The sequence below is a fragment of the Miscanthus floridulus genome, chromosome 9 (genome assembly GCF_019320115.1).
Source record: "Miscanthus floridulus cultivar M001 chromosome 9, ASM1932011v1, whole genome shotgun sequence".
NCBI lineage: Eukaryota > Viridiplantae > Streptophyta > Magnoliopsida > Poales > Poaceae > Miscanthus > Miscanthus floridulus.
Genome location: NC_089588.1, coordinates 9,395,475 through 9,421,810, shown reverse-complemented (window position 1 = coordinate 9,421,810; position 26,336 = coordinate 9,395,475). Strand labels below are relative to the sequence as shown.

Here is a 26,336-nt window from a genome sequence, read left to right as displayed (position 1 = left end):
GGGCCCGGACACGCCGCCTCTGTTCACACGACGCCGTATAGTTAGCTCATGTACCGTCCTAGTCCTCCCTTCATGCTATAAAAGGAGAGGACCTGGGCTGTTTTAAGGAGAGGGACACCTTGTAACACCCACACACACACGCACACTCCTGCCGCCTGAGAGCAACGTCTCAAGCGGCCCGCACGACACCCTGCCGAGACCTAGGACCAGCTCCCTCTCTCCTTTAGCTTGTAACCCCCTACTACGAGCACCTCGGTGCAAGGAATACAAGATCGATCTCTCAGACCGGACGTAGGGCCTCGATTGCCTGAACCAGTATAAACCTTGTGTCTCTTTGCATCACCATCCGGAATCGGGAGCACGCAGAACAAATTCACTGGTTGGTTGAGGACCCCCCGGTCTGAAACACCGACAGGTGTCTTGCCTGATTTGCTACTTGAAAACACTACATACTATTTGCTTCAGAAAAGTTGTGGTTCTATTAAGCTATGTTTGTGCTGTGCAATGATTTTTTTTTTAACTTTCAAGATTTTGTCTATGCTTCAAAACGCACAAATCATGATTTGCTTATGGATGGCGTTTTAAAAAAATGCCTAAGAGCGTAGCACAGTTGTCTTATATCTGTTGACTGTTGAGTGGATTTGTTCGTACTAGAATTACAAGCCTGGAAAAGTCACAAGTGTCTAATAACAGGTGTGGCCTTGTGCAGGTTGAGGTGGAACCTTGTGATGTATGGAAGCAACAGTCCCAAGATGTGCTTGTACGATGAGAAGACCTCAAGTGTAGCTATCGTGGAAAGCAAGGTATGCATCTTGTGGATGGATGGGTTTGTTGACTGGCATCCAGAAGTACTGTAATCGGTGCGGTACCACAGAGGTGTATGTATACTAGATGAGGCGAACATGCCTGGGGAGTACATTATGGCCCTGTTCGCTTAAGCTGAAATTTGGCTTATGCCGATGCTTATGCTGAAATGTTGTGAGAGAAAAACACTTTTCCATGGCTGAAAAGTAGCTCATGGAAGTGATGGTTTTGGTTGATAAGAAAATGGTTTTGGAATTTAGTGCCATAGATATGACCTGTGTTTGTTGGCTGTTGTATTTATGTTTGTGATTAGCTGGAATGAAGTGGCTTGCATTGCATTTGTTTTCTGTTTGGGATACAAGTACAGAATGAAGGATACAGGTGATATCCGCTTGTTTATAGTGCTTGAATGAATGGCTTGCCGGTTGCATAGGCCATACAGGATCTGGTGCAACACCTCTGCTTGGTCATATCGTATCCTCTCTCAAACAAACGAGACGATAGTAGACGGAGACGCATTGATCCTTAAACTTTGCGGGTGCTGGAGTTTGGTCAAGTCCGATGTGAGTCAGTGTTGGACGCACACGGACGGGACCATGGAACTCAAAGCACAGGGTGAGACAGGAATGGCAGGTTGAAGAGATCGGGGCAGCTAGCGTTGCGAACTTGCAATGGACAGGTAAAGAGGCAGGTGGCCATGGCCATGGCCATGGGCAGCTAGTAGCATTGAAGAAGCCGCTGGCAGGAGCGAAAGCGAGGCGACATGGGCGGCGCGGCGCAGGCATCACGTTGGTGCCGGACAAGCAGTTGCCATTGCCGTTGCCAACCACGGGTAGCTGGCCGATGCTCCTGTCCCGTCCGTGACCCCTTCAACCCTTGTGTGTCCCTTATGAGTAAATGCATGGCATCTCCGTCTCCATCTGCTCCTGCTGTTGCCGGGTTGCGTTGCTCCTCCGCCATGGCTCGCCGTTGCGCCCAGGGCAGAGCGCAGCTGCTGCCACCTGCTGCATTGTTCGAGCCCTTTTCCTTCTCCTCAAGGCTGAAGCTGGAGCAGGGTGTCGTTGCCAATGGTCCGTCGTCATACGCTGCCCTACCCTACCGCTAGCGGTCCTGTCATTAATGCTCCCCACCACACCTACGAACCAACCAATGAACCAAACCCATAAATTTAGGGTTTGTTTGGGACTGCTCCACTCCAGTTTTTCTAGCTCTACTCCAAATTTAGCTAACTCAAACTCCAAGAACTCTGCTCCAACAAAAAGGTGGAGCTAGAGGTCAACTTCGGCCTTGTTTAGTTGGGTGAATTTGGATTTTGGGGTTACTGTAGCACGTTCGTTTTTATTTGGCAAATAGTGTTCAAACATGGACTAATTAGACTCAAAACGTTCGTCTCGCAATTTCCCACCAAACTGTGCAATTAGTTTTTCTTTTCGTCTACATTTAATACTCCATGCACGGGCCGCAAACATTCGATGTGACAGGTACTGTAACAACTTTTTAGAAATTGGGGTGGAACTAAACAAGGCCTTCACGTTTTTCTCCGAGCTCCTCAAGAGGTACTCAAAAAATAGCCTTTTGTATGTCCTCGTGGAGTTCGTGGAAAATTAACCACCGCTGCCGCTCGTTACACAAGAATACCGATTCGTTCTGTTTCTCCCTCCGCCGAGTCCCCGTCCACCTGCCTCCTCCCTCGCGACTTCTTCCGTAGCGTCGTCCTTTCTTCCCCATGAACCCTAGCGCCGCCGCCCGCTATTCCGGCCGCCACGACGAGCATTCCAGCAAGGTGATGGACGGAGATGAGCGCGGCGGAGGACGCGGCTGCCGCTGCGGCGGATGGGGGATCCGGAGGTGGGAGCAGCGGCGCGGGGTCGTCGGAAGGGGGCGCACGGCGCCGGTTCGACGACAAGGGGCTCATCGCCCGCACATCGCTCATCCTGTGGCACACGCACCAGAACGACGTCGGCGCCGTGCGGAAGCTGCTGGAGGAGGACGCCGCTGCGGCGGATGGGGGATCCGGAGGCGGGAGCAGCGGCGCGGGGACTTCGGAAGGGGGCGCGCGCTCGTCAACGCCTGGGACTACGACAGCCGCACGCCGCTCCACGTTGCCGCGCTCCACGGCTGGCACGACGTCGCCGAGTGCCTCATCGCCAACGGCGCCGACGTCAACGCCCAGGACCGCTGGCAGAACACGGTGGGTGGGTGGGAGTGGGGTGGGCCAGTCTCCTCCGACGATCCTCGCCTGCCCCTTGCATCTGCGTTTGATTTGCATGCTCTGTCTGTTCTGTCTGTTCCGATGTCGCGGGCTCGATTTGGGTCGATGGTGCGCCTTGGGCTCTTAGTTTTCGTGTTGGAACGATTCAGAGGTTTCAGATCCTACTCTCTTCTGTTGGGATACGATTGGCTTGTCGAATTTGACAATTTGGAAAGGCACGCGATCAGCTACATCCACGCTCTGCAGCTTTTCATCCTACTACTGCGTGGTACTCTTGTCAACCTTGCTGCATTTGAGGAATTTGCAGATTGCGCTGCAAATTCATGGGGTCTCGCGCTTGCTATGTTGGCTTGTCAAATGTACCGGTGCTACAATGATCGGTATATGCATTCTAGTTATGCCATAAACACCATATCCTTGAGCCTTCATATACTGCCTGCATATATTTCTGACTCACCTCATTGCATACCACTGTCAATATATTAGCACTCCAGATGTTCACTCATCCATCCGCAATGTTATTGAGCGATCGTTTGGAGTGCTAAAAATGAAATATGAACTTTGTCAATTATCCATCAAGCGCTTTGAAATTTACGTGATAAAAGTATGGAATTATTTGGCCAAAATATTTGTTTTTTACTTTTCTCCAATAATTAAATGAGATTATAATATTTACACCATATTTGAATTGGTAAAAAAAATATTCAATTACACAGGCTCTGCATACAACAGAACATACACCAAACATCGATCAGGGGCATAGTAGACATTTCCTGTAAAAACCTCATGTTTTCAGAGCTGGAGCTAAACTGCGTGCCAAACAGGTCCACCTGCTCCAGAAACTCCTCAGTGGAGCTGCTCTGTGGTAGAGTTGGTGGAGCAGAGCTGAAAAAGGTGGAGCAGAGTAGTCCCAAACAGTCCCTTAACCCACCGCAGCTCCTGCTACCACTGCTCCTCCTGCTCCTGCTTGGCAATCCAAGAAGAGGAGAGGAGAGGGGAGGACGGAGCTCACGCGCAAGAGCAAGCAAAGCATAAGCAGCAATGGGGATCTGCTGCAGCAAGGCGGCAGCAGGGGGAGCTGGACGACGACGAGGGCTTGGGCTTCCCATGGATGCACGACGACGTGTTCCACAGCCACCTGTGGGCCAGCGCCGGCGTCTCCGTGCACACCAAGCAGGGATGGAAGGGCGCCAACCAGGACGCCATGACCGTCTCCCAGGTGCATGACCTCACCCTCCCTCCACTCTGTCTCTTCTCTGCTTTCACCTCGATCTCGGATTGGTTGCAGCGCCTCTGCCTACTAGTTAGTTTGTCTCACACTCTCACTAGATAGCTCCTTGCACCATTGATTTTCACCGACCAGTAAGAATGTTAGCAATTAAGAAAACTGGGATATTGTGTGTGTGTTTTCCCAATATGCAAGCTTTTCACGGTGTTGTTGCAACCTGCAATGCAAGCTGTGTTTACAACTTAGTTTGTGCAAAGCGCACCGGATCTATCTATGGCTGCTGAGTATTGAAACCTTACAACCTGAGAGAGATGTTAGTAGAAAGGAAAAAACAGATTTTTTAAGCATACCTGAAATTATGTACTTCACCATCTTTATTGCCCACACCACCAGTGTCCTGACTCCTGAGAGCTTGCATTGTACATGAACCTGCCTGGGCCGGAACATTAAAAGCTATGTTGGCACATCCATATCTTTGTACCTTACTTTTAGCATCTCCAATGCAAGTACATTGTTTTTTCTCATTCACACGCACCCACGATTCGCTTGATCTTGATGTGTGGCAATTGTATCAAGATGCTTAGGACTTTGCTGGCCACAAAGGCCACATCTTCTGCGGGGTATTTGATGGACATGGCCCTCTTGGCCGGGAAGTCGCTCGCCATGTCCGCGACACCCTTCCAGTGAAACTAGCCTCTGCTTTGAAACCGAAAACTGGAGATGAAGACTCCTCAAGCGATACTTTGAAGCTTAAAGCTGAAGAAGACTCCTCAAGCAATACTTTGAAGCTTAAACCTGAAGAAGATGATTCAAGCAGTAATTCGAAGCTCAAACCTGTAGAAGATGATTCAAGCAGTAATTTGAAGCTTAAACCTGAAGAAGATGACTCAAGCAATAGTTTGAAGCTGAAACCTGAAGAAGATCCCTCAAGCAATAGTGTGAAGCTCAGAACTGAAGAGGATCCCTCAAGCAACACAGATTTGGATTCCTTTGACAAGTCAGATAGCAGCTCGTTCAGTGATGATATGAGCGATGAGAGTCAGCTGTTGTCCACTTGGAAGAACATATTCGTGAAGACATTTGAGCAGGTGGATGAGGAGCTGAGGCAGCATTCAGGAATTGACTGTATTTGTAGCGGCACAACTGCAGTCACTGCTGTTAGAGAGGTACTAATTCTGAACTGTAACTACTAGCTGAACTAGAAATCATGTTTCGGTGATTTGGATTCCTTTGGCAAGTCAGATAGATGCTCAGTGATTTACTTGTACTGTAACTACTAGCTGTAGGAAATCATGTTTCAGCTGTATTGTCCTTGTTATGCACAGGGTGATCACTTGATCGTTGCCAATTTGGGCGATTCACGCGCTGTCCTTTGCACCCGTGACAGCAAGGACCGTCTGATCCCCGTCCAGCTCACCACTGACTTGAAGCCAGGTCTTCCAAGTGAGCGTCAAAACTTCTCATTTCACGGCTACTAACACACCTGAATGCACTTCTTGTCTGAATTTTGCATTCCTGTATACTTGCAATAGGCGAGCTCGCAAGGATTCTGAACTGCAAGGGAAGAGTGTTCGCCATGGACGACGAGCCAGACGTGCCTAGGATGTGGCTGCCGGATCAGGATGCGCCGGGCCTCGCCATGGCAAGGGCCTTCGGTGACTTCTGCCTGAAGAACCATGGCCTTATCTGCACAACTGAAGTCTACTGCAGGAAACTGTCCGAGAAAGATGAGTACCTGGTGCTTGTTACTGATGGGGTAATTAAAAATAAAAAAAGTTGAAAATTCATTTATTTGATTGGCACTTTCAGATTCCTGTCACTTTCAGTCCAGGTTTCTTTAATCAGAAAGGCTTGCATGCAGTTCTATTCCAGATGATCTGGGTACAGAATATAGCATAAATCCCTTTCAGATAAGACCCACAAAAGAAACTGTTAACCAAAACCATACATGCATATCACTGTCGTCTATTTATTATTGCCATGATAGTTTTAGCAGATAACGATTTGTTCTGAAATCAAAATAGACAACATTCTCAGATATGGTTTTACGGTAGCATGAGAAGTCTGAATTCCTTTTGCTGCCGAAACGGCGAAACCTGTTGCAGATTTGGGACGTGCTGTCGAATAAGGAGGTGGTGAAGCTGGTGTCATCGGCGACCGACCCGTCCAAGGCGGCGAGGCAGCTGATCGACCGTGCTGTCCGAGCGTGGCGGCGCAAGTACCCGACGTCCATGGTGGACGACTGCGCCGTCGTGTGCCTCTACCTGAACCGGGCCTTATCTCCTGGTCCTGACGAAAGCCTCCTCCGAGTCCCGGGCACAGGAGACGACGCGAAGCCGGCGGCGCATCCGGTCGTGCCGTTCACGGGCAGCTGCTTCCGCCGGGCTCTGAGTAACAGCGGCGAGGCGTCGCATGAGGAGGGGGCGACAGTGTGGAGAGCGCTGGAGGGGGTGGCACGGGCCAACTCCGTGATCAGGCTGCCGCGCATGGGGCGCGTGCTGAGCTGGCGGAGGCGGTCGAGTTCGCTGGACGAAGACGACGGCGAGGAGCGGGATTGATGATCAATTCCTGGCCAAATTGAAGGGATGCCATCGTTTTCATGGGCGGTACACGTAAATTCGTTCGTTCGTGCATGGACCGATGGATGGACGCGAGGCAGCCAAATTGAAAAGGAATTTCTAGGATTTGATTGGCGTAATGGCCTGTCGGATTCAGGTTGTTGAAACGGATGAGGTGATCATTTCTTCATTCCCTGCTGAATCTGAATGGTTGTTCGTCCTCGTCCTGCTCGCATGTGACTTGAGACAGATATACTACTGCTACTTAACATTGCGTGACTGGTTGCGTGAACCATGAAGGGTTTGCCGTTTGCGTTTGCTGTAACTGTAATTTGTTGGTGAGATTAATTTTTGACACCATATCAACATGATCGATCTATGGAATGGTTACTCGATCATTCTTCATTCTTAAATTTAAAGATCAAATCATTGCTTGATGCATTGTGGGATGGCAACCGGGTGTTATGCATTTTAAAAAGATGAGATTTTATGCATGCATTTTTAACCCTGCTATTTTATAACAATAATAATAGAACAACCACAGTTAAAAACATTTATTGATCGGACTTGCTAGCGTCCGCCCGGACGGTGCCTGCATAGGGAGGGATGGAGCGAGCGCCTAGCGCGTCGGGCTCACAGCAGTGGACCCACGCCACCACAGACGTCGCCCGCGCCGTCAGCCACTTCCCATGTGCAACACCAATCTACTACTTAAACATCCGTACGTGGAGAAGGCCGGCTGGAGAAGGCCGTGGCGGGCGGGTGCAACACCAATCTACTCTAAACGTCGCCCGCGCCGTGCTGGAGAAGGCCGTGGCGGGCGGGTGCGCTGTCTACGGCAAGCGGCCCTGCGCAACTGCCCTGAAAAAGATGAGCGATTTTGTTGGAGATATAGAGGCGCACTCTGCAGCAGCGAGTGGATCGAGTGCAGGTTCAGGCGTCCGGAGGGACAGACGCCGCAACCTATCGTTACCGTTTATCGATTATTTGATGGTGGTTCCGTACGTGGGGATCAAGAAGCACAAAAACGTAGTGTTTTTTTCTTTGAGCTTTGCAAGGTCTCCCTTTAGCACTCCTCGTGCTTTCTTTTTAACCATATATTCCATATAGAGGAGAAAAAATAGGTGGGGGAAGTTCCCCACGGACTGCTAAAAAAAAAAACACAAAAACGTAGCCTCCTGGAGATGCATGCTTTGCTTTTTGTTGGGCTGCACTGTTCACTGAGCCGTATCTTATTTGTTGGGCTTGGGCCGAAAGCCAGACAGGCGTTCGACTTTGAAGCCTAACCCGGAGAACCTTGGCGCGGGAAATGGAATGATCCTTGGTTTTTTCTCTATCATGTTTTTTTTTCGAATTACACAAGTAGAGCATGCATGCACACTCAACCCCTATGAACACAAGTACGCAAACCCTGCACCTATGAGCAAGACTGTGCAGCCTCGTTTTCTGCACTGCAGCTGCCGATGCTAATTTCGAGAAAGTAGACATCGAAGCTTCAATTGTTAAATAAATAGAATATTATTTATTTGTTAGATGGCAGTTAATTAAGTTGAGCTGTTGTATTTTATTGAATGCAGACCCATGCTGCATCTGAATGCTGAAGCAACTGCTCACGTGGCAATGGATTGACGTTTCAAACCTCATCTACAATGCAGCTGCTTTTAAGGTGACCGTGCGCTGTAGTCTGTAGCATAAGGAACAGATTTCTTCCACTAAGGTTTATTATGTTTACATAATAGAAATAGCTCTGGCTCACTTGAGTCCTCTCTAAGAACATAAACCAAATTAACCACAATTATTACAGACTCTGGACTCTGCGATGTTTCTTGATAAGTTATTCAATACATTGATCTAAAGAAAAACACACAAGGGAACAGAACAACGACATGCGTACATGACAAGAGTTGAACTTCCGCACTGGTACCCATCATATAGGTTTGGTTTGCATGCTAATTCTGCTGCTGTGGAACCAACTTGTTCTTGGCTGTTTCCACAAGCGTCTGAAGCGTCACATAGCCTTCCTTCTCGTCAGCACCGCCGGTGATAACCACGTACCTTTCGAGGTGAGCCATGGCCTTCACGGCGGCGTCCAGTTTCTGAACAATGTTCACCTGCCCGAAGTAGTCTATGTAATAACCAGGGCTGGTGGTGTCGATTTCCGTCATCCACGTAACCAGCTTAGTCGCGGACTTCATGATCGCCAGGCAGAGTTCATCATCCTCGCTGTCGTACACCCCGATGAGCTTCTCTGCAAAAGTATTGGAAGCCCTGTGACCGCATCCGCAAAAGCCTCTGCAGTCACAAGCTTCTCACGTATCTGCACTGCGAGGCCTAAGAACGGCGCGAGAAACTTCATGTTCCTTTCGCCAATCCAGGTAGTGTTTGTAGGTACAGTTACTACTATCGCTTCAAGTACATGCAACAGTAAAGGTGAACATGAATCATTGCATATATATATATATTGTAGTACCTTCGTATATGTATAGTACAATAAATGTATTCCGTAGAAAATTTGTACATACGGATACGTACCGTGGACAATGCGTTGGCCACTGAGCTCAGGCGATTGATCCAATCCTGATCTGCTGTGGACTTGGCACAAATTTGTGCCAACATTTCTGCAATCACCGCCCTGTACTCCTTACTGTATGCATCAGAAGTCATGATTGTGACCAGCTGCTGAATGTCTGGAAATTCGTCTCCACGGGCCATCAGTGCTTTCCCTGCCTCAATTTCTAAGTTGGCTGTCCTGAGGATCAAGGAGTAGGCGTCGCAGCTCGACAGTAAACTGGAGCATTCTTGGTTCATCCAAAGTTAGCCTCGAGAGGATCTCAACAAGTGAAGAACAAGGGACCTGCCGCCGCCGTCAGAGTCCACTAACATGAGCGCTTGACTCCACTATCCCGAAGACTATAGGTATAGGACTCGAGCACAAGACACGATTACACGACGTTGGCTGACATGATAACTGACTAAACTGAAATACCTGAAACTAAATACTCAAACTGACCAAACTAACACCACAGCTAGGATTACATCCTTCACTGTCCAGTGGCAGACTAGCAGAGCTCTGCGCCCGGCGGCTGTGTCATGCATTTGTGCGCCCCCCGCTGTGGAGCTCGTGCCCAGCGGCTGCGTCCCCGCACGGCCGGTGTTCGCTCCCAGAAAAGCCCGTGCGTTGCACAGCTCGCGCCGGCGGCTAGCGCTCGCACTCGGAGGAGCCCGCGTGCTGCAGAGCTCGCGCGCCCCGCGGCCGGAGCCCGGAGGCCCACGCACATCGAAGCTCGCCCGTGGCCACAGCAGCAGCAGCCCGCAGGCACCCCCAAGCGCCACCGCCTCACCCCCATCCATGATCCACAACGAGCTCAGAGTCTCGCACCGTCGATTCCCTCTTCGAGCTTCGCGGCCTCGTCTTCTCCAACAGGACCATCCACGACACCGACGGGCGCCACCTACATATCGTTGACTACGGCCTCGGCTACGGGTTCCAGTGGCCGGACCTGCTGCGCGTCCTCGCCGCAAGGGAAGGCAGCCCGCCGGAGCTCTGGCATGGACCTGCCGCAGACTGCTGCCGGAGTGGACGAAAAATGCTAAGCGTTGTAGGCTTTTGCTTTGAATGCTTGCTGAGCAAAGTTTTAAATCTCCGGCTATAGCTGCACCTATAGCCTATAGCCGGAGATAGCCGTTGGGGATGGAAGCAGCTAAGCGATGCAGTTTTTTGCGCTAAAAAAAGTGGGGCGCTAATAGCGTCGTTTAGCCGGCAATAGCCGCTAAACTAGCCTTAATTTAGCGCAGCTAAATTGTGAAACGCGTCCGGCCTGGCCCAACAAGGAAGCCGGCCTAATTGGTCCAGAGACGAGAGGTGGCTAAAGTGCTGCAAACCCTAGCTCTTAAGCGCCTAGCTTCCAAGCGCCCGCTCTCTAGCTGCAAGAAGAGGAGGCGATCGGCGGCGGCGGCATCGAGCAGATCAACAGAGGCTGGCGGCTGTGCCCTTTGGCGGCGGCTCATGGAGGCGACCGGCGCCGGCGACTGCTTCGAGCGGGCGGCGGCGGCGGCGCCGGAGGCAGCTGAGCAGCGGCACGAGTCTGACGAGGAGGTCCGTCAGCGCTGGGTGCTCCTCGTCTCCGAAGCACTGAAGTAGCAGTAGAGCACCAACGGCGACGGCATGGCACAACAATCTGGTCAGTGCTCACAACCTCCTCTCTTTTTTTTGCTTGTATGTCGCAGATCTCACTATATGTAAACAAGCTGTCAATATTTGTTACCTCTAATTTCATATACTTGCCTCCCGTGCTTGTTTGGCCTAGGTGGTAAATGATAATAACTGCTATATCAGTTTGCATTATTTTGATTGGGGCATATGCAGATAAATTCTTTGTTCATATTTTTGCTTGTTGAAAGATCCGTGCTTGTTGAACCAGTTCTAAACAGTGGCTTACTTTGCCTTTGCAATATGACCTTGTCTTATTTAGGTTTTAATGTGGCTTAGTTTGCTCTTTGTATAGGTAACCCGTCTAGTGCTGCCTCTGTCTCACTAGAAGCTGGACCAAAATAACCTGGTATCAACTCAGATGACCCTGCATGGGCTCACTATTTCTGTCCAGATATAACCAAGAAACATCACCTACGGTGCAAGTATTGTGACAAGCTCTGCAGTGGTGGAATTACAAGAATTAAGTACCATCTTGCAGGAATTAAAGGTTTCAATACTACTAAGTGTGGAAAAGTTCCAGCTCCAGTGCAGCAAGAGATATTTGATTTGCTTACGAAGAAGACTAGTGAAAAAGAACAGAAAAACAAAGAAAAGAAAATGGACAGAGCTGAAGTTAACATAGAAAACTCAGATTGTGAAAGTGGCAGTGAAGGTTCAGATCATGGCAATAATGCTCTTGTGGTGAAGGCAAAGGCGACAAAGAGGATTTAGTAGCTCTAGATCTGTAGCAGGTGGTCAAACTATTGACAAGTACTACAAGCCTCCTTCTATAGAAGAATATGCTAGTATGACACAGAGAGGAATTAATCTAAGCAATAAGGTTCAAACAGCATTGACAACTCAGAAAAGAGAAGAGAGGAGGGATAGAACTTGTGAGTACATATGTCAGTGGTTCTATGAAGCTAGCATTCCACACAACACAGTCACCCTTCCTAACTTTGATCATATGTGCTGAAAGGGCCATTGGACAATTTGGTAGAAATCTGAAAGGGCCTAGTCCCTATGAGATGAGTGGACCGTTCTTGTAGAAAAGGAAGGAAAATGTGATGGATGGATTCAAGGAGCATAAGGAATCATGGGAGCTCACAGGTTGTTCTATCATGACAGATGCATGGACAGATAGGAAGGGTAGGGGAGTGATGAATTTAGTTGTGCATAGTGCTCATGGGGTACTCTTCTTAGATTCAGTGGAATGCTCGGGTGACAGGAAAGATGGCAAATATATCTTTGAACTTGTGGATATGTACATAGAAGAGATAGGGGAAGAACATGTTGTCCAAGTGGTGACTGATAATGCTAGCGTCAATACAAGTGCAGCAACTCTATTGACAGCAAAAAGACCTTCAATATTTTGGAATGGATGTGCTGCTCATTGCTTGGATCTCATGCTAGAGGATATTGGTAAGCTTGGACCAGTTGAGGAGACCATTGCTAATGCAAGGCAAGTGACTATTTTCTTGTATGCTCATACTAGGGTGTTGGATTTGATGAGGAAGTTTCTTAAGAAAGACTTGGTTCGCTCTGGGGTTACACGATTTGCCACTGCTTACTTGAATCTAAAAAGCTTGCTGGACAACAAAAAAGAGTTGACAAGACTATTTAAATCAGATGAGATGGAGGAATTGGGTTACTTGAAGCAGGCCAAGGGGAAGAAAGCCAACAAAGTGATCAGATCCGAAACCTTCTGAAAAAATGTTGACATTGCAGTTAATTACTTTGAGCCATTGGCTAATGTGTTGAGAAGAATGGACAGCGTTGTACCATCAATGGGATTCTTCCATGGATTAATGTTGGAGGCGAAGAAAGAAATTTCTTAGGGGTTTGATAATGATGAGAGCCGTTTCAAAGAAGTTTGGGATATCATTGATAGAAGATGGGACAACAAGCTCAAGACTCCACTACACTTGGCTGGGTACTATTTGAACCCCTACTACTATTATCCAAATAAGTCAGAGATTGTGAAAGATGGATCATTTGCAGCAAGTGTGATTTCCTGTATTACAAAGATGGTGGCTGGTGATGAAGAAACCCAAGACAAGATAATTGAAGAACTCGACATGTATCAAAATCAGCAAGGGAGTTTTGGAAGTGAAATTGCCACAAGGCTGCGAAAGAACAAGAATTTCAATCCAGGTGAACAACTGAATATGTGAACTTAATTTGATTGTTGAATATCATATTTTTATTCTAACTTGTTTAATGTTTATGCAGCAAAATGGTGGCTGCACCATGGCACAAGCACACCAAATCTTAGGAAATTGGCAACAAGGATTCTAAGTCTGACCTGCAGCTCCTCAGCTTGTGAGAGGAACTGGTCAGTATTTGAACAGGTAAAAAGAAAATTATGACATGCATCTTTGTGTGCATGCTATCTTTTTTGAATTTTAATGTTTGTTCATGGAATTTAAATCTGACCTGTAGCCTTGTCTTCACTACTTGATTCGTAGGTTCATACAAAGAAGAGCAATAGGCTACTTCATGAAAGGATGAGAGATCTTGTGTTTGTTAAATTTAATTCTAAGTTAAGGAATAAGAGAGAGAAGAAGGATAGAGATCCTTTAGAGAAAGAAGTAGATGATGTTGTGGCAGATGATGATAATGAATTTATTACTGGTATTACGCCTTTGCCAAGTGAAATGGAACAACAACAATGTGCACAAGAATCACAGAAGCACACACCACAACAAGCACAACCACAAGCTAAAAATAAAAGGCATGTGCACCCTAAGAAGAGGAAAGTCAGGAGCCTGCAATCTTTGATGAGAAATGGCCCAGTGCAGCCTGAAGCTCCATCATCCGATTCAGAAGATTGTGCTGATGGTACTCTAATGCAGACTACTGACTCTGATAAGTCTCCCTCTCACTATGTCTCTGAGTCTGATTAGTGAGACTAAAAGAAATGAAGATTACAATATTGCCTTGTATTAGTAATTTAGTATCCACTGTCCAGAACTCTTGATGACCTTTTGTGTTGTACTGTTATCTTTATTCCAGAATGTTGTACTTTTGTGAAACTGATGTTTCAGTATTCTGTTAGCCACTTTGCCTGTTGTAATATACTCCTATGAACCTATAATGTACTCCTTTCAACTGGTTATGTATCAATCGGTAATGGTTATGAAGTTATGCCAATGTCATGTCTTTTTTTCATTTTTTTTGCAAAAACAACTAAATGGCATAGCTGCAGCTATCTCCCGCTATAGCTGTGCTTGGTCAGTAGCTAAGAGGCTTAGCCGGCTATTTAAAACCTTGGTGCTGAGTCGTTGGATACGGAATGGAGGGTGGAGATCGCAGGAAAGTTACAATGTAATTTTGCTCCGTAAAGTCACCTAATCTGGCTCCCTAATTTACGCCCTGTTCGCTTGAACTTATCAGCCTACAGTGTTTTTCTCTCACAACAAAATAGCATCGGCTGGCTTATCGGCCACAGAAACCATCATCCGAACAACCCGTTAGATGGTTCGGTGTGCAGTTTGTAAACGGACTGCGTGTTGTATCAGATGCTTTGGGCGTGTAATAATTAGTACTCTTTGTTCTTGTAGTCTTAGGCGGTGCTGGGTTTGGTTCGACCCGCTACCATATGTGGCATGTCGAGGATCTCACAGATGGGACCCACGTGTCAGCAACAGTACTGTTTGGCTCCCTGAAGTTTGTATCAATTTTTGGACCATCTTAACGATCTCAAACGAAAAAACTCAAAACTAGGAATTTATAAATCTCATCGACAACAACAATTTTTATATACAAATTATCTTTATTCGACAACGAACAAGAATGATATTATTTTTCTAAGGTGACAAGCCAAAATACGTGATTAATATGCTGCTGGAATATTATATTATTTTTTTAGCATCTTAAGAACCTCAAATGAAAAAACTCAAATATAAGAATTTATAGATCTTATTGAGTGCTCATGGCATGAAAAAAACAATAACTTTTAGAATGGAGTATTTTCGAAGGGAGTCATTTAATGTTTAAAAATAATATAAAATTTCAGCACAATAGTAATCGTGACGACCAGGCTTGTCTGAGGTGAGACGTCCTCCTACTTCACGCCTTCACTACACAAAGCCAGCAGCTGTCGCCCGCACCACACCATCATGCCTCTCTCGTGCATAGGTACGTCGCCTCCCCCCTCCAGCGCTGAGGAAGCTGAGCGTGCTACGCCCACAGCACACTGCACACATGGCTTCCTCTTGCTCCTCCGCTCAACACCAACGGGACCGCCGCCGTCAAGAGGACCGTCGCCACGTACTCTCGGGCCCGCCGACGACCTCGCGCTACGCGTCAAGCGCTGGCGGCTCACGTTGGCGTCCCCAACGCTGTCATCAGTGAAAGCCGCCTCGCGGGCGTCGTCTCCCTCCGGCTCCGCTGGAAAAACTGTCCCGCGAGCGGATAGGGCCGATAGGCCCAGGGCGTTGTCGTCGCTGGCGCCGTCCATGCATGAAAGCCGGCTCGCAGATGTCGTCATCTCGCTCCACTGGAAAAATAGCCCCGCGGGCCACGGCTGGTCAGGGGCGCGCCCAGGGCGGCGACGACGCCAGCGCCGTCCAAGTCCCAGCATGTGGTATGTAAAAGCCTAAAAGGTAGCTATGGAAGGGATAGATGCAGCAGCAGCCGTTGCAGCTAGCAACCTGCAAGTGGCCGTTGGTTGTTGGAAAGTTGGAATTGCTAAGATTTACTCTATAAAGGTTACACAGTTCGATCTGTAGCCTTTTGGTGAAGTTGCGTTCTTGTTTTTTGGTGGTGCCTGATTTAGTTTATAACTTGTTTAGAGCTGTGAATAAATCATTTGCTTATCATCTTAGACTGCCTTATGTGTTGCTTTTCGTCAATGATGAAGAGAACCAGAACCGGACCATCATCATTTCGTGGTTCAGTTTTTGTTTTGTTATTATGACCATATTAGCAGTTTTGTGTTGAGTCGAGTGTGGGCAGATTGAACATGATTATTCCCTTGCGATGGTACGTAACAAAGATCATGCTGGTGACTATATATAAACTTTATTTTTTTTATGAAAACTTTATTTTTTTATTTGCCTGATCATAAAAAGTCATCATCTCAAATGTGCCTGGAGTACTATCCCCAGGTCATTTTGCACCCCATTTGAGATTTGACTAGCAGCGCTCTCCGGTTTGTAGGTAGCGGTACTGCAGGTGTAGTAGTATACTACTGCTCCACCAGTTAAGCGGTGCTGATGTCTTGGGCTCTTCAATTTCTGAGAAATTTGCTCTCCTTATTCTCTGCTTTCTTGTTCAATGTGTATGGTAAGTGAATGTTGCTTATATGTAACACTTTGGTTGCAGATGAGACCATGATATTTTGATTCATATCATCCCTCACCTAGGTACACTGAAATTCCACGGCACACCAAGCCTTGTTTGGTTGCACATTGTATTCACCTCAGTCCACTTCAACACACGTGGACTAAGGTGGATACGGGTGCAGCCAAACAAGCCCTAATATGGACGATGAGCGTGGAACATGCAATGATAGGTCGTATTTAGGTTGCCGGATCCGACTACCATGGCCCACAGGGACCAATGATGTAGTGCCGCCTGAAGCGCTACATGGAATTGATTGACCATGTCTTAATGTTCATCATCATAAGGAAATAATTATTACTGTAAAACTTGGTGAAGCGTGTTAACCTCTGTAGAGGCCGCGTCTACGTGTTATATAACGCCCTGAGCTGACCAGGCGAACGTCTTGTACAGACTACAAACCAACATCCTGAAGATCAACCAGAGTTTACAACATACTTATGTTATATATATACTAACAACTAATATCTATCTTGTACAACAAACACTAATGTTGGCCAATGATCAAGTGTCGGTTCTCAGTTTATTACATGATATAAGAGATAAACACGGACACACAAATCTTCATTTCGTAAAGAAAACCATGGTAATATGTAATACTGGTAGTAACAAGATTCAAAGCACTCCTGAACCGACTTCTCTCCCACTTCCATTATTCATACATGCATGCATTGGCTAATTTTAGTTGAAGCGCCGACCATTGCCTTTGCTTCATGCTTGCTAACCAGTTTGTGTTTGTCTTGCTCTTGTCCATGTAGCAACAAGGACATATACTTTGTCGTACAACTTGTCCGGGAGTCGAAAGCAAGCAATTCTCCAGTTTCTCTTAAACAACAAAACACCAAATGCAATCCATGTACCAACCACGAAGCCGCACCCGAGTCCAAGATAAAAGAATGGTATCCCATAACGTTCTTCAGTTCTTCCCAGGCCACCTTGCTTTGGTGCATGACGCTCACTCGAGCAATTGTTTTGAAGAGGATGTCCACAAAGACCGATGTTGCCAATGCACATAGATGGATACTCTGCATACAGGGTATCAAGTTGTACTCCTGATGGAATTCTTCCTGTAAGATCGTTGTATGATAATTCCAAGTAACTTAAGAACGTCAGATTTGATAGAGTGGCTGGTATTTCCCCTGAAAGCATGTTCCTCGAGAGGTCCAATGATTGCAGTGATCGCATTTCCCCGATCTTCTTTGGAATAACTCCAGTTAAGTGGTTCCTTGATAGATTCAAATTCACAAGCGCATCAAGAACAACTATTTCTTCTGGAATTTCACTAGTTAAGTCGTTTGAAGATAAATCAATGCTCGTCATACTTGTGTCCAAAATTCTTTGATAGGAACCATAGTTCAATTCCTGCCCCTTCCAGACCGTAGACAAACTATTAAGATCATAATCAATTCTATCACCGCCATCATAACAATCCATTATGGATGTGTTTGTCATAAATTTAAGATTTGATAGGTAGATCGGCAGAGAGCCTGATATTTTATTGCTATTTAGGTCCATGTACTGAAGGCAAGAAAGGTTTGTGATGTTCATTGGAATGCTACCAAAGAACTTGTTGTGACTTAATTGTATAACTCTTAATGATGTTAAGCTTCCAATCCACATTGTCAATCGTCCAGAGAATTTGTTCCAAGACAAATCTAGGAAGACCACATTTGTCAATTTTTGCAGAAAAGACGGGAACTTTCCTGACAAACTATTGTTACTTAAGGCTACAAATCCCATAGATTCCGTTACCCCGAGGCACAACGGTGGTTCTCCCTCCAAAAAATTGCTGGATAAGTCCAACATAGCTAATTGCTGATATTTACAAAAAGATTCAGGAATATGACCAGTGAGTCGGTTGGAGAACAGAGAAAGTTGTACTAGATTGGCGGATCTAGTAGCAGAGGGCAGAGGTCCTGACAAGAAGTTATTGGACAAGTCCAAGTTATGTATGTTTGGTGGCAGCGTGGGTATCTGACCAGTTAATTTGTTTGAACTGAGGTAGAGTTCCTGAAGTGACATGGAGCCCATATCAGCCGGCAAAGTTCCGTTGAGTTGATTGTTGGAGATGTTCATGAATTCGACATTTGAAAAGGCATCGGAGAACCATTGTGGAATCCTATCAGCTATACCTGCACTCGAGATATCAAGATGGGTGATGTTCACATTCCACTGAAGCCACCCAGGAAACAGTGGACCCATCTGGCAGGATGCAAAGGATACATACTCTAATGTAGATGGTGGTTGCCAGTCCGAGCTGATCTCAATCTTGAGGGCATTATATGACAAGTCTATATATTGCAAGCTCCTTGCACTAGCAAAGTGTTCCTCAGTTATCGTGCCATCCAGTTTATTTGTATTTAGATTTAGATAGGTCATATTACTAAGCTTTCCAATCTCATATGGGACATGTCCGGTTAGGTTGTTCCAACCTAGATTCAGAACAACCAAGCTCATCAATTTCCCCATCCATCTTGGTAACATCCCGGTTAAATGGTTCCAACCGAGGTCCAATTCTTGCAATTTGTTGGGTGAACATCGAGGTAGATTCCTAAACAGCTCAGCTACGTCGCCATATAAGTGAGACAAATCAAGGTTGAGAACCTCCAAATTGCATAGATTCTTTAGATCCATGGTCATGATGCGGTCCTTCCCATCGTCATAGTCATCGTCATAAGAATTAAATGAAAGATCAAGGACTTGCAGGGATGTCATGTCTCCAAGAGCATCCGGAAATTGACCGTACATACTAGTGTCGCTGAGGTAAAGGAATCTAAGGCTTGTTATGTTCCAGAACCAGCTGGTCACCATTGGATGGTGGAAGGAGTTCAGGGAGGCATCGAGCTCCTCGAGATTTGTAAGGTTCAGGTGTGGCAGCGACTGGTTTGCGCTTGCAAGAGAGCAGCTTGAAAGATGGAGGGCCCTCAAAGAAGGAAGCATATTCATGACATGATGCCAATCCACTACTGTGCTGAGGTCCACATTGTCCAAGTAAAGATATTGTATGGAAGGAATGTGTGTTAACCATGAGAGATCCGTCGAGTTCATGCCTCCCATAAATGATAGATCCAGATACTGCAGCCTTGACAAGTTGCCAAGCTGGGGAGGCACGCCACCGTAGAATGGTATGCCAGAGAGGTTAAGATACTTGAGATTCTTTAGAGAGCCCAAGAACTCGGGAAGACGACCCGTTGGCCCTACTAGATCATTCCAGCTGAGGTCAAGGTGCTCTAGGTGATCCAGAGCAAGCAAAGAAGGACTTATCTGGCCGGCCAAATTATCTGGTGGGAAGGTGTCTGGTGGGAAGGTGCCTCCACCTCCAAGTCGAAGCTCGTGGACGTGGTCAGTTCGGTTGCTGCACCGGACGCCTCTCCACCGGCAGCAGTCTTGCTCGTCGTGGCGACCGTCTCGCCGCCACGAGCTGAGGACGCCGTAAGGGTCGCTGGTGACGCCGTGCTTGAATGCCAGCAGGGCGTCCCTCTCGTGTGGTATGCAGCTCGGGCTCGCTCTGTTACCACCGGTGGCTGGCTGGAGCTGGTGCTGCTGCTGCGTGGCGAGGAACAAGCAGCAGCAGCAGAGCAACACGAGCATGGCAGCAGCTAGGCGATGCATGGTGGCAACCATCGACAATAATGTCGCTATGGTGGCAGGATCCGTTCTGGAGTCAGAGTGGATCCGTTCTGGAGTGAGAGTGTTATTATTATAGTAGACGGATGCAGAGGATACTGCAGATCAAGTTGGAATTGGAAAGATCTAGATACTGCAGCCTTGACAAGTTGCCACCGTAGAATGGTATGCCAGAGAGGTCAACATACTTGAGGTCGTCGGGCACCTGCCGTGTAGAAGCGTCTACAGTACTGTCCCACGTGAAAGCCACGGATTGGATTGGGTGGGGAAGGCCGCTTCCGTGTAGAAGCGGATTGGAATTGGAAAGATCTAGATACTGCAGCCTTGAAATCTTCGTACTTGCCCTGTAGAAGCGGTCAGGCATCTGCGGGTTCTCACCTCTCGACAAGTTAATTTTTTTTAACTTTGATCAAATATATATACCAAAATATTAATATTTATAATACATAATTAGTATTATTAGATAAATTCTTGAATATATTTCATAATAAATTTATTCGGAGATATAAATGCTGTTAATATTTTCTATAAATTTAATCAAATTTAAAAGAATTTGATAAGTACGCATCCCATAACGGACGGAGCGAGTTTACAGTAGTATTTGATTGATTGATTGATTTTCTCGACGCGTAAGGAAAAGCGCCGCGCTGATGGCCTCCGCGTTGCGCCCCATCTACGCGGAGAGACAGGACGCTAATTGCTTGGCTTGGGTGCCTCCTCTCCACTTGTTTGTTTCTATGGTCGTCGACAAGGTTTCCTGTACTGTCTTTTTGTTTACTTAATTAAGGTGTATGTTTATGGTAACAACCACTACCGGAAACTGGGTGTTTGCCGAGTGCTAAAATGTTTGTCGAGTGCATTCTATCGAGTACTCAGTAAAAAAGCTATTTGTCGAGTGCTGTCACAAAAACACTCGGCAAAATAATTGCACTCGGTAAAAGAGGTAAAAAAAAACACTCCGCAAAGTTTAGCACTCGGCAATTGAGAAAAAAAAACACTCGGCAAAAGCTAGGCACTGAGCAAAGTCCACATCCGTCACTATGTGTGCCGTCCGTTAGTACGTTTGCCGAGTGTCTGTTAGTGGAAAACTCGGCAAACAAATATACTTAGCAAAAGAGACAAAAACTACTCGGCAAAGGGAGGCACTCGGCAAAGAAATAAATTTGTCGAGTGCTAAACGTGTGGCACTCGATAAAGAAATATGTTTGCCGAGTGTAAACATGTGGCACTCGGCAAATAATTTCTTTTTTTCTCTTCTGACCTTGAAACTTTTCTACTCTCCACATACAACATGTGGTATTCCATGTTAAAATTTGGTATATTTCTAGATCTGTTTGCTATATTTAATTAATTTATTGCATTTCTAGGAATTTTTTTTGTATAAGTCAAATTTGAACAGCAAGTGATTCAAATAATAGAATAAAATGAGTAGAAAAATTATATTCATGTTATTGAGTCCAGTGTGAGGCCTTACCCGGGAAATGAAAAGAAATTTCAAACATCTTGGTCAGAAAAAAGCGGGGTTTGCCGAGTGCCCCATTTGACACTCGGTAAAACTGGGCTTTGCCGGGTGCCCCGATCCGACACTGAACTTTGCTGAGTGCCCCGATCCGACACTCGGCAAACCTTCTTCATATCTAGCCTGGCACTGCCTCACCCGCACACACGCACACACATGCAAACTCACCCTCACACACGCACCTCCCGCGCCCGCGCCCGCGCCACGCCGCCGCCGGCTCCCGACGCCCCCGCCGCTGGCACGTCTCGCGCCCGCGCCGCCTGTCTCCCACCGCCGGCATCCCACGCCCGCCCCTTGCCCTCCCCCGCCGCCAGCCCCCTGCCCCCGGCCCTCGCCGACGCCGCCCCCTGCCCCCGACCCCCTGTGCCGCCCCTGCCGCTCTTCAATGCGTCTCTTCGCCAGTTCCTCGTCGGACCCATCGCCGGCGATGAGCACCAACACAGGTATGACGGCCCCTTCTATCCCCAAAGTATGATCCGAGGGCCCATGACCTTGATGGAGAAGTGGTCATGAGGGCGGGAGGAGGCAAGAAGCATGGCCAGTTCTGGATTGGCGACGGCACAATCGACACGGCCGGTACTCCCACTCTCTCCTAGCTTCGAGCACGGAGCACGAGTTCCAGCCCGGCGATACGCCCACGGCCAGACTCTACTCGGTTCCAGATGGACGCACTCCAGCTTATTTCTGTTTTATTCATCGTTCATTGATTTTTACATACTTTTGCATTGCATTGTAACATTGGAATAAAATATTGTAGGCTCAGCTGGAACAAGAAACGAGGCTCCGGGAGGAGCTAGAGGCAAGGATGGAAGTAGAGCAGCAGAGGATGGAGGCAGAGCGGCTGCAGATGTTTGAAATGATGAGGGGTGTTTACGCTGTAATCGGTCAACCTCCGCCACCGATGCCAGTCCCTCCTCAACCTGCTCCAAATACTGTTTCCAGCACTGAGTCACTTCACAACCTTATAATCACCGTTTCTAATTTATGCAAAATCAATCTGTTGGGTTCATAAACCCGGAGTCCCTCATGGACCTGGTTCCCAGCAAAAGCTTGGTCCAGCAGACGACGTTGCGAACGACACGCAACTCCTGGGTCGGCCCAAAAACCTAACGATAGTCCAGGAGGGCGATCCAGTCTCTGACCGGAAGGCCTGGCCAAGGAGGAACGGTGTCCGCTTCCATCGCTTCTGACTCCGGCCCGCATCTCCGATCGGAAGGCCAAGCCAAGGAGGAACGACGCTCGCTTCCATCGCTTCTGACTCTGGCCCACCTCTCTGACTAGAAGGCCTGGCCAAAGAGGAACGACGCTCGCTTTCGACTCCAACCCATCTCTCCGACCAAAAGGCCTAGCCAAGGATGAACATCGCTTGCTTCTGTCGCTTCTGACTCCAGCCCACCTCTCCGACTGGAAGGCCTGGCCAAAGAGGAACGACGCTCGCTTTCTACTCCGACCAGAAGGCCTGGCCAAGGAGGAAGGACGCTTGCTTTCATCGCTTCTGACTCTGGCCCGCCTCTCCGACAGGAAGGCCTGGCCAAGGAGGACCGACGCTCGCCTCCAACTCTGGCCCGCCTCTCCGACTGGAAGGCCTGGCCAAAGAGGACCGACGCTCGCCTCCGACTCCGACTCGCCTCTCCGACCGGGAGTACATTAAACCTCTGCTTACAGCTCTTCTCTAACCAGGAGGCCGGAGCCGACTGGGGAACAACCGACCGGGGACGCCCGCTCGGTGAAGTCCTAGGAAAGGGACAGAGCAAGTAAGGCAGGGCGCTCCAGTCAACCGCAATACTAAGGACTGTATCCTGCACACCTGTAGGACAGTACTGTCAGGTCATGTCAGAAGGGTACTTTGTAACCTTCGAGAGATGTCAGAACACCAACAGTGTTGTGGGTGCCGACATTTATCAGACAGTATGGTAGGCTCTGACATTTGCCATACCAGAAGAAGACGATGGAGCCTACCACATGCATCTGAGCGACAACAGTGTTGTAGGCGCCAACAAACTATCTTGTACCCGACGGCATGGGCAACAAGACTAGGTAGCACACACACTCTCTTTCTCTCATACACTCTCTCTCTTGTAAAGCTATCTCCTTCATCTATAAAAGGGGATGCGCTCTCTCCAAAACAGGGACGATCGATTCGAATGACTCGAACGACTCCGACAGACAACACACGGATCATTCCGATTCTCTCTGCTTGGCTCTACAACTCTAAGGCCAAACAGAGCATACGCTCAAACACTTAGCGCACGTTGGAGCTCCCGTCACTCTTGGCCCTTCGGTCCAGAGTCTGACCGGACCTCTTACACCCTCCATCTTACTCCCTCTCGTTTGTAACCCCATAGCAAACTTTGAGCACCTGGGCTCAGGAATAAAGTCACCGACCAACTCAAACTGGACATAGGGCACATTGCCTGAACCAATATAAACCCTGTGTCATCGAGTGCTAGGCCACATCTGATCACAACGTGCGGCAAAACTACAAATATTTACGTGTTGGTCACTTTTCGCACCGACAGTTGGCGCTATCCGTGGGGAGGATGTTGTACGTTCATGCTTTTGGTCATCGGATGGCCCACCTTTCCGCCATCTTCACCATGGCGGGCTCAAGCGATACAACTCGCTTTGGCTCACTGGAGTTTCCCATGCTCCCACCTATTGGGATGTAGGGTCCTCCTGTCTTTGAGCCATCCCAGGCCATCCTCTTTGGAAGCCTGGACTTCATCGCTGACCGGCTCGGCGTATTCGCCTCCGCAAGGAGGCACTTGTCCCGGCGCCCGTCGAAGGAGGAGCGCCCTCCGATGGCTCTGGACCGCCCGGCGACCTCAACGACGAGGCGCCTCCGCTTTGCTCTAAGCCTACGCTAGGCTCAAACCCCATTGTGAGTAATGTACGTACTGTTATTTACTCGCTTTTTTATATTTTCCACCGACTCTCCGGGGGGACCCCGTTGTCCTTGCCGCGACTGCCATGCGACTAGTTCCCCTATGGCCTCGCGTCCCCCGTAGACGCGTATGCACGGGAGCTTCGAAAGATGCTGGCACCGCCCCCTCTCACATCCAAATTCATGGGGATGGCGGGCTATGCTCCCACCTCTTTTCACGACCTCATGGATGACGATGTTGAGAGCAACGGCTCTAGCATCGGTGATGTCGTGGCACCTAGCCACCCTCTGTCCTAGGAGTGCGCTATGGCGAACGCCTCGGGACAATCGCGCGGTGGTAGCGGAGTCTCTACAGACCCACACCCCTCTAGATCCTCGGGTGGAGGCCCTCGCATGTGCATAGGAGCATGGCGAGGAGCTATGACAAAGGCGACAGAACCAACCACCACCTGCGCCAGTGCACTCGGTGCAGCACGCTACGCCTCGTGTGCGTAACCCGATGAGCGGTGCCCAGGGTCACGCCCGCCAGGTTCAGCGCAACATCATCGACGAGGGGAACGATCCTCCACAGTTCATTCGGCCTAGCCAGAACATCACCGCGGTGGCGATGCTTCGGCACGGCCTTCCCGAGCCTATTGACCCACAGGAGCAGGCGGTCCACCGGAACCTCCATGCACTGGTGGAGACCACCGTCGTTCAATAGGTGAAAAGCTCCGCTTCGCGACATTGACTCGCGGCTGTCGGTGCGGGACCCACAGGATACCCCGCAAGGAAGAGAGAAGATCTAGTCTAACTAGGATTCTCCCCATGTAGTCTTAGTAGTAGTATTATTCTGTAATCCTACTAGGAACTCTCATTGTAAACCGACTAGGATTCTGACCTCCTGACTATATAAAGGAGGGCAGGATCCTAGAGAAGAGGACTTGGACAACGCAACAACACACAATCAATACAACGCAGAGGCTAACGCCGACTGGACATAGGGCTATTACTCGATCAACGATCGAGGGCCCGAACCAGGATAAATCGACTATCTCTTGCGTTCACCGTCGAGTTCCGCATAAGCTGAAGCCTGAACATACTGTCCTGGGTAACCCCGTGGTAGGCTATCAGTGGTAAAACATCGATAGCTGGCACGCCAGGTAGGGGCTTTCGGCAAATTTGCATCCGAGAGCTCGACGGACCTCGACAGCATGATCTTCTCGACGGGATCAACTTTCATCTTCGCTCATGGATCTGCGAGGCGGACGACAATGGCAAGCTCCAAAGCCGTCTCCTCAAAGATTCGAATCACCATGAAGACTATTCTATTTCGACGACTACGACAGATCAAATCACCGGAAGATTCGCGTAGCTCATGATGTCCGATTCAACTCAGGTTTCGGGGCTTTGCGCATCTGACTCGAACTCAGGCTCCGCATCCGAGATAGAGTCTTATCCGAGTTCTTTTGGGAAACTGAGTTCTTTTCTGGTGGGGCTTAAGAATGCGGCCCTGGCCTATCAAGAATACAACTCGGAGTACACGCAGAATCTTTTCAAGAAGTCGGATCCTTTTCCGCTCGGACTCCACAACATGGCAACATCTTATCAGACACGGCCCGGAGGATTCCTCGATCCGGTGCTTAGAATGCCACTGAAGGGAGCTCAGGAAGGTCTCGTACTAACTATAACATCTCAAGACTGCATCGTCCACTGGCCAGGCTCTGTTCCTGAGAATAGCAGTACTCGACTAGTCGACACGATGACAACGACAATTCTACCCTACCAAGGAGACTCGATCTGCGACCTCGAGGCCTCTACTAAAGTCATCAGCAACTCCGACAGTGTGGAAATTAACGCCAATAACAGAATAGTTCACGCACGGGAAGTACTCATGGTTCGCCGTCCTCGATCACCATTGATCCCCCCAGAAGTGCCTGATGTCAGGTCATCGGATGAATTAGAATCAAACATATCACCCTTTGCC

General features: G+C 48.3%; 1 protein-coding gene and 3 pseudogenes across 1 annotated transcript; 3 read left to right on the top strand and 1 right to left on the bottom strand.

Moving 5' to 3' along the window:
• The first annotated feature begins 4,042 nt into the window (after nucleotides 1-4,042).
• On the top strand, nucleotides 4,043-7,215 carry LOC136483375 (probable protein phosphatase 2C 73; annotated as a pseudogene).
• Nucleotides 7,216-11,758: 4,543 nt separating this feature from the next.
• LOC136479190 (uncharacterized) lies at nucleotides 11,759-12,703 on the top strand (annotated as a pseudogene).
• A 57-nt stretch (nucleotides 12,704-12,760) lies between these two features.
• Nucleotides 12,761-13,900, top strand: LOC136479189 (uncharacterized; annotated as a pseudogene).
• A 2,770-nt stretch (nucleotides 13,901-16,670) lies between these two features.
• Nucleotides 16,671-20,014, bottom strand: LOC136483372 (receptor-like protein EIX2). The gene has a single exon (XM_066480404.1). The coding sequence runs from the start codon at nucleotides 19,962-19,964 to the stop codon at nucleotides 17,061-17,063; it is 2,904 nt and encodes a 967-aa protein (XP_066336501.1). The 5' UTR covers nucleotides 19,965-20,014; the 3' UTR covers nucleotides 16,671-17,060.
• Between the last annotated feature and the right edge of the window lie 6,322 nt (nucleotides 20,015-26,336).

Coding starts and splice junctions, on each gene's coding strand:
- LOC136483372 (XM_066480404.1), bottom strand. CDS start 19,964: ATGGTTGCCACCATGCATCGCCTAGCTGCTGCCATGCTCGTGTTGCTC.